At 40.0% G+C, this 12,687-nt stretch overlaps 1 protein-coding gene across 4 annotated transcripts in view; it reads left to right on the top strand.

The window, feature by feature from the left end:
• Positions 1–11,326, top strand: part of MCTP2 (multiple C2 and transmembrane domain containing 2) — a 177,100-nt gene extending 165,774 nt beyond the window's left edge. Inside the window, exons 20-23 of one of the 4 annotated variants that reach the window (XR_004647453.1) lie at positions 746–855; positions 2,976–3,065; positions 5,975–6,072; positions 8,329–8,348. Coding sequence is in view for 3 of the 4 variants with exons in the window: in XM_034783932.1 (XP_034639823.1) it covers positions 746–855; positions 2,976–3,085; positions 5,975–6,072; positions 8,329–8,397 (387 nt within the window). In the remaining variant the exon portion in view is untranslated. Of the gene's footprint in view, positions 1–745; positions 856–2,975; positions 3,086–5,974; positions 6,073–8,328 lie in introns of all 4 variants that reach the window. The other 3 variants (XM_034783932.1, XM_034783933.1, XM_034783934.1) reach the window with 3 other exon arrangements.
• Positions 11,327–12,687: the final 1,361 nt, after the last annotated feature.

Here is a 12,687-nt window from a genome sequence, read left to right on the forward strand (position 1 = left end):
CACTTCTCGCCGCCCCCATTGGCCCGGGATGGTGAACCGCGGCCAGTGGGGGCCACGATTGGCCGAACCTGCCACATCAGCAGGTAAATAAACTGGCCCGGCCTGCCAGGGTGCTTACCCTGGCGAGCCATGTGCCAAATGTTGCCAACCCTGGTATAGAGTAATGTAATGGCTGTCGATAAGGCTATGAAGCTTATGAATCCTGTCTTGAGCAGGGAATTAAATGAAGAGCTGTCAGAAAACCATTTCCCAATTTAGCAGAATTTGTATATTATTTAGCAGTAATTGCTTCTGAGTGGGTTTGATCCTGAAAGATTCTGAGCACCTGCAGATCCTCAACACCTCTCTTAATCAGTCTCTCAATGCAAAGTCTAGAGCAAGTCAACATCAAGCAAGAATTGCAGGTCTGGGATGAGATGCATTTAATTGTCAGGCCTCTGTGGGGTAGATGATCTATTCTAGATAATCACTGTTGAAAACTGGGGTATTGGAAAAGGTCCTGTGCTCACCTGAAGGGATGGGGTGTGAGGGGTAGAGGGAGGAGATACACAAAGTAATGTAGTATATTATATATACTTTAAACTACTATGTGTACGCTTTCCTCCTTCCAAACTACTGTGTGTATTCTCTCCTGCTCCCAGCTGAACATACACACGTGTGGATATGAAAATCTATTATGTACCCATTTTGTCTATGAATACATTAGGGAATGCAAAATAAATAAAAGATTTGGTTTACTTTTCAGGAATCTGAGAAAAAGGGATTAATTAAAAGAATCCACATGGTCCAGGATATTGTTATAACGGTTCAAAACATCTTAGAAGAAATAGCATCGTTTGGAGAGAGAATTAAAAAGTAAGTGAATGTTTCGTTGCCAGGCTCTGAAATGTTTGGGACAGCGCAAAGGGGCGTAGCTGTAATTAAGGGAATAAATTCGTCCCTCAGAGAGTGCCTGGGAATTGTAGAGTAAGAGCCTGGCCAAGCCTGGCCATTTCTTCTCCCCAGCAGTGGTATCACAGATGACAGCTCAAAGTAGAGAGGACAAAAGTAATCAGCAGCCCTGCCTGTTCCCAACTCTCACTGGTGTGCTGCCCTCAACCCCCTTTCTGATCTACCTCTATGGATGGGGGTCGGGAATGGGGGACTCTGACCTGTGGGTCAAGGGACTCTGTTGTTGGAAGCAGGTAGTCACAGAGGTGCAGTTGAGGGTATTCCTCTGGCTCATCCTCTGTCTTTGAACTAGGTGGGGATTAATGCTTGAAGTTTCCTTCCCATCATTCCCCCCAAGGCTGGACATATGGGTTATCTGTTGCTTGTCACCCCATCCTGTGCCGTGAAGTGCTTGTCTATGTATCAGTTTAGGCTTCCTGCTGCCATGAGGGAACCTGAGAAGGTCCTTTATCATTTGTCACAACAGAAGGCACATGACTTATGCCTCACACCAGGAAGCATGGAGATGGGAGCCTGGGGTGTGTGTGTCTCTTAATAACCTCCCCGCCCACCCGCCACACACACACATTTGTGTATTGTAATTACACCCATAGTGGAGTGTAACTGACCCTCACGTTTTTTCTCTTTTTAACACAAAGTGATTGTCTGTGACAGAGCTACACTTAAATAAGAAGTTGGGTCGGGGCTAAAAATATATCAAATCCATGTGTTGTGGTTCCACTCCATCCATCCCAGCTGTGGTGGAAATGGCCAAGAGATGTATTCCACTCTATGAACAGAGTACTGTTCTGTCCAGCTGCATGGCAGGAAGGCTCAGAGTGCTTAAACACTATTAATTCTGGTATTTATTTTGGTAACAATGATCTTAAAGAACCCATTGGTATTAATGTGGGTGCCCTTTGTAATTTCCAAGGAATTCCATTGTAATTCAAAAATGATGTACCATTAAAAAATTGCTACCAAAGTTTTTTGGGGTTTTTTTTTTTTTTTAAACTGACAGACTGGTTTGTGCCAGAGCTCTGTCACTCCAATTATGCTGTCCGAGGGATTTTTAAGAGCTTAACTGTATTGAGCTGTTTTGTGTTTTGGTTTTTGGTTTTAAATTAAGCTATGCCGTTGTATAATAATTGTGGCAGTTCTTTCACCCTATCTTTTCTTAATATTTTAATACCTCCATGGAAGTAAAAAATATTTTCCCCCTCCTATAAATTTTGTATGTGAGATGAAAATCATCTTATTTTATAGCCTGATGTTGTTCTGAGTGTTCCACTTTGACTATCTCTTCACCTTAATCATGATGTGAGGATGCCAGCAGGTGATCCATGTAATGCAAGAACACCCTGATCTGTAAATCCACTCATGCATTAACAAATGCCATTTACTCCAGTTTGCCCAGTGCTTAGCCTCTGCAACCAGAAAGTAGATGGAGATCAGAGAGGCAAAGTGCAAGGGCAACAGGATAACTCTGAAGAGGCAATCAATAGCAACTTTCAGTTATTTCACCTCTAGCTCTGCCATACAGGCCTAGATCAGTAGTAATTGGGCTATATGGTGGCCTGAGTGAAATGAACTGTGCTTCTCAGACTTGTTCCTAATAGATTATTGTCCACCTCACCTCAGAGTATCATGACTTAAGATGTTATCATTCTCAGAAGATATCAAAGACTAAATGAGTATGGTGATTGAATCTCTCCTTTACCTTTGCTTGGGGTTCTCTAGAACAAGTCGGAGGCACATTGGTGACATGAAAAAGCTTGGACTGCTGCTGACTTGTGACAGTTCCCTAAATAAGAATAGTAATAGACATGAAACAAGATATGTAGAATCCAGAGACTATTCCCTTTGTAGCACCCAGGTGCAGAAGTCTACGTATCTGTCTTCCAAAGGCTCTGTGCTTTACTTTACAGTTTATTTATATGCACTGAATATTGCAGAAAGAGTCATTGAGTTCTTAATGGGCTGTAAGTTATAGACAGCATTTAAGATCAGTAACACTGCAGAGGCTTTCTTTTTATTATTTACAGCACATTCAACTGGACAGTGCCTTTCCTGTCGGTCCTGGCCTGCTTAGTACTGACAGCAGCGACAGTCATTTTGTATTTCATACCATTGAGGTACATTGTTTTAATCTGGGGTAAGTGCTCCATAATATTGCATTTGCATGGGAAGAATCCAATATTTATTTATAAGTGGGGAATAATAAATCTTTAAACTTGCTGTTACAGGCATCAAATATCTGGGGTAAGCCCTCTGAGGATAATAAACACTCCATAAACCTTGGTGGAAATGAACATTTGTACTGGAGATCAGACTTTCTGCTGGTAGACTAAGGATTTACCTATTCTGAGCTTTTTCTTAAAATGTTCTCATGGTTACCGTAAGGGGAGCCTTAGTGTAGACCAGGGGTCGGCAACCGCTGGCACGCGGCTCGCCAGAGTAAGCACCCTGGCGGGCCGGACCAGTTTATTTACCTGTTGACACGGCAGGTTCAACCGATCGCGGCCCCCACTGGCCGCGGTTCACTGTCCCGGGCCAATAGGGGTGGCAGGAGGTTGCCGACCCCTGGTGTAGACAAAATAGGGAATAGAATTTTTGTATGCAAAACCACATTGTGTGCAGAGTTATGCCTGTACTAATGGAGCTCAGAGTCTGAAAATGAGGCCCTTAATGTATGTCTGTAATAAGAGAAAGTTGGATTTTTTTTTTCTCAGAATGTTTTTGTCACACTTCATCAGTTTCTTTGGTTATTTACAATGCTAAATCTGGGTTGGGGTGAAAGAACAAAAACCAGAGGGCAGGGTAGCCTCATTGAACAACTTTGCAATGTCACACCATCATGTTACTGTATGCTTCTGGACAGTGGTCAGTCCTGATTAGTTTTACAGTGATGAAGCATCCGCTAATGTCACTCTAACATTAGGGGATGGAAATGAGGAAAACGAGTCGATGATACTATCAACAGCTGGAGGTGGGAGAAAAACCATCAAATAAATTATTGAATTCAACAAAAGAGCGAACGAAAAGAAAAGAGAGAGGAGATTCCTGTGAACTAAAAGTTCAGTAACAATATGTTTCTGCCTCAATGTGGAAGACATCCAGAGTACACCAAAGCTATACATCCAGTCAACATCATCTAGACTGACAGGGCCTTCAAATATGATACATGTTAAACAACTACCCTGTGGCAAGGCCTCAAAAGACCTTATGGTATTTTCTGTTTTTAAAAATCAGGTACACAGAAAATTGTGTTGGCATTTTGCTACAAGAATATAGCTTAAAAGCTGCATTCATATGTGAAGCAGGTACATTTGAAAGAGAGAGCAAGGGAGGGAGAGAGTGGAAGTCACTGGATTTGAAACCATGTGCAGAGAAACTGCTGTGAAATTTTACCTTGGGTTGTGATTAGAGTAGGTGCTTATAACCTCTTTCTTTGCTTATAAGTTGCCAAAATTTTAATTTTCAAGATGCATTATTATTTGCTCTCCTTTTCCTAATAATACTTAACCCTCCTATGGCACATTTCAGCCTTCCATCTAAAAACCTTACTATACAGGAGGATAAGCCATATTACAATTCTTGTTTCCAAATGAGGAAATTGAGGCAAGGAGAAGTTGAGTGGCTTACCTAAATTGAGAACGGCAGAGCTGGGAAGAGAGCCCAGATCTCCTGACTCTCAGTGCTGGACCTTGTTCATGTCATTGCTCAGAGAATGGGCTGGATCAAGGTTGTATGGCACTCCCCCTCTGATTTAGGATTGTAAAACGAGTCTTCATACCTTCAACTTCTACCCACATCAGTAGAGCTGGTCAGAAAATGCCATTTCTGCCAGACTTAAAATGTTCATGGAAAAGGGTCTTTTTTGGTAATTTTTAAACTCAAATTATTATAATCAGTTATTATTTTTTTACATTTTTGAAACACAAAGTTCTGATTTTCTGATTAGAAACAATTTTTTGTTTTAAAATGTAAGGTAATTTAAGGAAAAATAAATATGAAAATTAAAATGGTCAAAACTGAAGCAAAACATTTTGGAATTCTCAAAATGAAATGCTTTGATCCACCCAAATTAAACTTATTTCAGATGTTTGGTTCACAGGCATTGTCGAGAGTTTTAACTTTTCGGCCTGATTCAGACCAGGAAAAATTTTTGATATCTGAAATTTTTTATGGGATAAGAAAACTGTGATCTGCCCAGCGCTTCTGGTGAGCCCTGATTCCATTGCTGGGACCAGCTACAGCTAAGCACAGTTTGGCTAGCTCTGCGGAGCAAACTAGGAGTGACATTGCAGCGGTTAATAAATCAAGTTATCAACCTTAGACCAAAAAATAAAATCCTAATAAGTTTTCATAGTTTCCCACAGCATCAAAGTACAATCAATGTGTCAAATCTGGCTCTGCAGTGAGGATAAAAAGCTATGAAACATGTGTGGGGCGGGGGGGGGGTAGATTTCTTCAGTCGCTTTCTTTTTCAAACTAAAAAGAAGAAGAAGAAAAAAACAAAAAAACCTTCCCTTGTCCCATTTCTCTATTCACCCTCCAACCTCCTATATTTTCCCTCTAGCTTCAGGAGAGGACCACATTTGGTCTAATGGAGGCCTGTGCCCAGCTGGGATGCTATATTTCAGAGCAGAATGGGCTGTTAATCCATGTATTCCCCACCACTGTCCCCCCCCCCCCCCCCCCCCCCCCCCGCCGAAAAAAAAGAAAAGAAAAGAAAAAGCTGATGGGTTCCACAGTTTACGCTTTTTCAGCCACTGCCTCTCTGCTGGTGTGGTAATGGGATTTTCACCACCCAAGTAAAGCAGAATCTTTATATAATAATTCCCTTTCCTTCCTTCCTTCCAAGAGGCTTTTGTGAATGATTCCACATGACAGCAACATGTGCATGACTTGAAGTCTAGTCATTGTTTTCACACTAATTTTTACTTGTGAATTTCTGTCGTCCCCCCCCCCCCCCCCCCGCTTGCCTGAGCAATTATAAATAAATAAAGCGGGTTTGTATTGTTTTGGTTTTGTTTTTCAGGCATAAATAAATTTACTAAGAAGCTTAGAAATCCCTATGCCATCGACAGTAATGAGTTACTAGATTTCCTCTCCAGGGTACCATCTGATGTTCAAAAGGTAAGTAATGAATGGCTGCCACCAACAGGGGCATCAAGCAGCACTAAGAGCTGGCAGCGCTATGCTTGGGGAATACAATGCCGAAGCATTTTGAATAACAGAGATAAGGCATCAGGAAAATCCATAAAGGGGGCAATGAATGTGAGGGAGAGGGGAGCTGAAAACCTTTGTCGGAAGCATAAGATGATTGAAGAAAAATTTATCCTGAAGAGAGCGACTTAAAAATGATCTGGAACTTGCACAGCATGGTTACTGAACTATTGGTTTGTTCACCTTTTTGCTCTGATACTTGTATGGAGGGTGGGGGGGGAGAGGAGGGAGGATACAATCTCTCTGAGTGACAGAGAGAACCATCCACAGGGTTTTACTGCATTCCCCATCCCCTCATGCAGGAGTGGGGGGATTATTCCATGACTTTGTGCTTGCTGTGATCTGCTTTGGGCCAGCTGCCATCCTAATTTCTTCTTCCCCACCCACCTTGAACGCAGGGTTCCTTGGACAATGCTACGCTCACCTTTATGACGCAAAGACTTGAGCTCTGTATAAAATAACCTGTGATCAAGAAGATGGATCTTCTACCAGCATGGAATTATAACTTTCAGTCTAGCCAGGATTGCCCTCCCCCCACTTCAGTCATGACTATTTTTTTAAAGCACTGTATTCAATAATCTTGTCCAGCTGGCTGCAAATTATCTGAACAGTGGGTCTTTTAGAATGTCGAGATCTATTTATTTCTCGCGGTGGAAGGGAAATAGTCTGACTGGGTGGCAAATCACACAAAATAAAACAAAAGAAACAGTCCTTTATAATCATCCAGAATCTTATGACTGTGGGCCCTGATTCTGCCACCCCGAATCACACTGAAATAGCTTTTTACTCCTCAAGCAGTAGTACTTGCAGAGTATAGTGCTGCTCACTGCAAATAAGGGGATCACAATCTAGCCCATAGTGATTTTACTCTGTTGGAGATTGGAAAATGATTGTCTCCACGCGGTGTCAATACAGCTGGTAGAAACACAGTTGGAAAAGGTTTCCAACGACATTTGTTTCAAGAGATCACCAGATTGGTTGATGGCAGTGCTATAGCTAGAGAAAAATATCTCTATAGATTAGGGAAAAAAGCTAAACAGAAATAATCATAGAGACATTAAGCTTAAGTGTATTTGTATTTTTGTTGTTGCTATTCTAGAATGCACTGGATTTGCAGAGATGGTTTGCACTTGTCCTTTAGTGTTTATATTTAAAGATAAGCTGCTTTTCTACTTGTGTTGTATTTAAGATTTACATTTATAACATTTTCCTGAATGGTTTCTGTCATCCTTGGGGAGCTTGACTGAGCTCTGTAAGGAAGAGGATGCTATTTTCTATGAGGAAGCATTGGTAAAACACATATGAAGGGATATACCATCTTAGGGGAGTTTTGCCATAAATGCTTTAAAAAAAAAAAAGTGAATACATTTGGCATCTGATACAAGAATCTAATTAAAACCATTCCCAGGCAGTATCAAAGCCACCTCTGCCTGCTCCACTTAACATGTTGCTAAAGTACCTTTGTTTCATTTTGCTAGTACTATGAGTTAGAAAATACCCCAGTATTGTAGCCTGTTACTGTATGCCAGTAGCACATGGCCTGGACAGAAGCACGGAAAAGGCGGCCTACTCTGTGTAAGATTCTCATTATTTCAATGGGGACACTTTTCAGTTATGCAGCAGTCAGTTTGCGATTGGGAATTACACCACATTTGGATTTATCACAGATGTTTTAACCATTATATCGCAAATGAAATTGCTGTGAGGAAGTAGGGGAAAATCTTTGTTTAGTTTCTATTTGGGAAAATATTTTTCCTCTTTAAAGTGATAAAGCATGTCTGTGTACAGTTTTGAGACCACTCTGACCTTACTGAATATTGGGATCCACTTGCTTTAGCATTCCCAAGAGAGTCTTATTAAACGTATAGGTTAACGCAAGCAAAAAAAAAAAAAAAAGAGGCAGTCTATCTGGCATGCTGAGATCAGGTAGTGCCCCGTGCATCTCATTAGAAAAATCTGCTTTTAATATTTTGGTTTCAAGAAATGATGCATGACTTCTCAAATCCTTCCTGCAATTAATCCCCCATGTTCCTGTGTTTAGAAAATGATTCATTACTTTTGAACCTTCCTTAGTTTCCCTTGGTTTGTCCTTGGGGAGCCATTAACACACACTGTAGTGAGCTAGAGTTACCTAACTGCAAACGTCATGTCTATTTGTTTTTACAGGTGCAGCGTGCTGAATTGAAACCATACAGCAGCTCCAGTCCCCTCAGGAAGAAATGGAGTACTCTGTAGGATGCAGACAGATTTTGGAATGCAATATCCCCCTCCATATACACACACACACAGATATTTTTTTCTCCCCACACCCTTTTTTTTAGTTCAGATGAACACTATAATAACTGCCATGGGCCCAGGATGGTTCCTCTGGAAGACATACATTTTCTGATGTGCACCTATCCTGGGCTGCCTTTCTTTTTGGCATAGAGGCCTAGCCCAACCAGAGTGGGGTGGAACGCAAGGACGAATCAGTGGGTGGAGAAGAGCACAAGTGCATGTTCCATTTTTTTAACTTGGATTATTAGGCTAAAACCGAATGTCGCAGCTCTCCTTGTTTGTATGTAGCAAGATATAATTCTGCCTAGTATAGCAGATCAGCTAAGCTGATGTGAGGAGATGCTCTGAACTAGTTTTTAACATATCCAACAGATTTACATTAAGATACAAGAGCTATTCTTTTCTCAGTTAAATCACAGCACATAGAAGGGTTTAAACTCTGAATTAACAAATCTTTGATACCCTGCTTCTGTTCAAGCAGTGTATATTTTAAAAAGTTGTTATCATAATTACCAGAAATAGCTAGAAGCTCCCACAGTATCTCAATTTCATCCAGCACTTGTGCTTTTAAAAACTGCTGTTAACTCCTTGATGCCAGAATTGCCTGGCATGAGGTCCATTGCTGGCAATGGACATACCAGGATTCACCTTTGTGAAAGAGTTAAGAGAATTTGCGGACCTGAAAAGGCCATATTTCTGACTTGCTTATTTATAATTCCATCTCATCAGATTTTTCGGCATAGCTGTTGCTTTTGTCTAAATCTAGAGATGTCAACACTACAGCTCTTGAAGAAAAATACTTTATAGCCTTAAAGATGCAAAAGCTTGGGCAGGAGGAGAGAGCACTGTGCCCAAAGCGGTGGTTGTAAATATTTTGCTTTGCTATAATAGCTCTCAAACTTTGGTTCATTGACCACCAATGTTCTGTGGAGTCTTTCCTGGTAGCTCGCAGAATGAAATGATATGAGATCCAAGCAATGAAGAACTGGTGTTTTGGTAGGAGATGTGGGTCCCTGAGAAAATTTCAATTCTCCCAATAATGTAAGTCCTTATATAACATTTCTTGTCCACAGAACTCAGTGCATTACAAAGTTGGGTAACCATTGTTACTCATTTCACAGATGGGGAAAACTGAGGCTCCAGGGGGCAAAAGACAGCACAAATCCCGCTGATTTTCAAGGAAACTTATGCTGCTCAATCACTTGAGGTAGTGTTGACTTGACTAGAACCTAAGTCTCGTGACACCTTTCAGCCTCCCATCCAATGGCCTCCCCTAAAGTGCTTCACAGAATAAAGAAACTAGAGAACCACAGAATACAGATGACTTGAAAATGCATTATTTAGAAATAATCTGATTAATCAATGCTTGTAAATGTAGGCCTACCTTTATTGGCAGACCTGTCTTGAACAGAGTTATATCATGGTATCCAGCACTGCCACCAGCAAAAGAAATGGGACCGTGATAGTGACAGCTAATGGATTATTACTCCAATTCAGTAATTTTCTAATAGTTTATTTTTCAAAGTAGTTTTAACAACGTTTACATGCCTTCATTGAAGGAGAGGAAGTTTTTTCATACAAGATTTAATTTAGAAACAAGGTGTTTCACTGGGATCTCATGTTGTAGGTATATATGAAAGAGTAGAAAATAAATTAGGCGTCATTTAAAAAGGAAATGTGTGTTATGTACATATACACTATGTATACTATGTGTATATCTGTATATGTGTTTAGTGTGTGTGTGTGTATCTCCTTATATACACGTGCACACACATTTAGATTGCAGGTTAAAAATCTTCAAAGAAAATGTGTATGAAAACTGCCAAAGATTCTAAAGCTTATCATCTTGTGTCTGTTCTTTTTCATTTTGTATCTTTCCCGGCATGTCTTTCTGGCTGAGTCAGATCTCTGCATGATTTGATTTACTTCAAGTTAATGAAGCTGGTTGGAAAGAGCCTTGTAGAAATTATAAAAGCTCCAGTAAATCTCCTATTTGTACAAACAGTAGATATCCACCGACCCCTTTTGTTAAACCAGTTACTCAATCTTCTGTGTAAACAATGCCTCATTGTCTCACTCTAAACTATCATCTAGTTTATCATACTGTAGTCTGTCATTTTGTAAGGACCAAAGTGAGACATTTTTAAACACACTTGTGAGATCTGTTCATTCATTTGAATGAAAACATTTAAAAGAAGCAAAAATACCTTATTTGTTTAGAAGGTGGGACCAATATTTTAATAGTATTTTTTCTATAGAATTTTCCACATGAACTGATTTCTATTCAGGAGACAGGGTAATGTCTATTTTTTTAAATGTAGGTGTGCTAAATTTCAGACTATTTTGTATTAGATTATTATGCTGGAGACACACAAACGTAAGAGTTTTGCTATGTTCCGGTACCTATATATGTTGCAAAGAGCTGTTTGTTATGATAAATATTTTGAAATGCAATAAACATTTGATTTCAAGATTTTGTGCTATTAATTAATCTAATCAGAATATATATTTCCTATTCATTCTAGAACATTTACTGTGGTACAGTATTTAACATCTGACCATACAAAGTAAGCACATTATATTTAAAGTACATGTCTTGACAGGAAGGAAGTGCAGTATAACAATAACAGCAGAGAATTGGGATTTGGAATGGAAGCCATGCTGCTATGGGGAACAAAGAGTGGTGTAGGTACTGGCGTGGAGGAAGTGGCCATCTGCACAAATCCAAACACAAGTATCCTGTTATCTACAGGATTTATCTATGGCTCTCAGACCATCCACAGGTTTGGAGGGGTTCCCAACTCCCTCCTTGACTTAAGGAGTTCTCCAGTCCTCACATACAGGACCTGGCCTTGGGTGATTGATTGCTCCACATTCAAATGACCAATCTCTGTCTTCACAGCACTCTTCACTTGGTCCAGGGTGGCGGAGTGTGTTTTTGTTTTAAAAACCACACTCAAGTCACCATTTGTGCAGGTGTTCTATTATGTAAGGTATTGTTATAATGGAAACGTCAATGCACATATCATAGTGTTTACATCCCAAACTCTCTTACTATCATCATGCATTCAGAAACACACACCTGACTATGTATCCTTATACTGCCTAGAGATAAGTTAGCTGTGCACCCATGTACATATACACTGCATGGACAGTTGTGCAAATATCGGATCTGAGGTGTACCCACAAATCAAGTATTTCTGCATACATTCGGCCAAACAAGCCGTTTCTGAAAAGTTGGTTTTCATGAATGCATGCAAGTAAAATTTTTTCCTTGAACATTCGTATCAGTTAAGTTCTACCACTAAAATGCATATCCTGGAAAGCAGGCAAACGGAGGTTGTTGAGCCTGAAAAAAGTATGGCAAATACCTGCCCCTCAACCCCCCCAAAAGAAATCTGTCAATATTTGTTTGACATTTAAAATGGATTTGCTTTAATTTTAACCTTAAGTGATGTCAGTTCCTACCACTGTGCCACTATTTAATTGTATCAATAAAATGTGGAAGTAGTGGGAATTGTAAGGGGTGGCTGGGTTTTTTGGTTTGGTTTTGGGGGGAGAGTTTTTTCTGTTGTTTTTTTTAACTCCGGACATACAAAGTCATCTCTGTTAGAAACTGTATTTTTAATCAAGCCATCATATTTTGCATCTTTAAAGGCACCCTGTCCAGTTCATTATTTTTTCAACTGATTGACTTAAAAATTGCATTTTTCTGATAGAAAATCCTTTAAATAGTATGTCCTGGTTTGTTTGTTTGTTTGGTGGGGGGGGGGAGAGTTTAGTCCTTTAAAAGAGGAGGAGGATGTTTATAAGAGTCTTTTCAGCCAAAAAGAAGATGGCTAAGGCACTGATCCTACACCTGGATTCATGTTGATCGTTGCCTAACTGACTGTACTGGGGGATTGGTGCACTCACAAACCAAGAAATAGGAAGTAAAATTATGGGAACTTTTCAGTTTTATTACTCAATAGCAATGATAAGTTTAAATTTTATTGCTAGATTTCAAGTTAATGGTGTCCCCTTAAATGGCTGCTGTTTTGTAATTCAGGTAATGCAGACTTTTAGTAACTTCCATTTTCTTGCTGAGTATGAAATATTTTATCTTTAGCCTTTGACACATTTTTAAAACACTTGGGCAGTGTGTATTCTATCTCCTGTTAAAATAGCTCAGAGATAGCTCAAATGTAGCTCAGAGGAAAAGTAACTAATTGTCCTGTGATTCTTCATGCCCTTCCCTTAATACCATTT

The sequence above is a fragment of the Trachemys scripta genome, chromosome 10 (assembly GCF_013100865.1).
Source record: "Trachemys scripta elegans isolate TJP31775 chromosome 10, CAS_Tse_1.0, whole genome shotgun sequence".
NCBI lineage: Eukaryota > Metazoa > Chordata > Testudines > Emydidae > Trachemys > Trachemys scripta.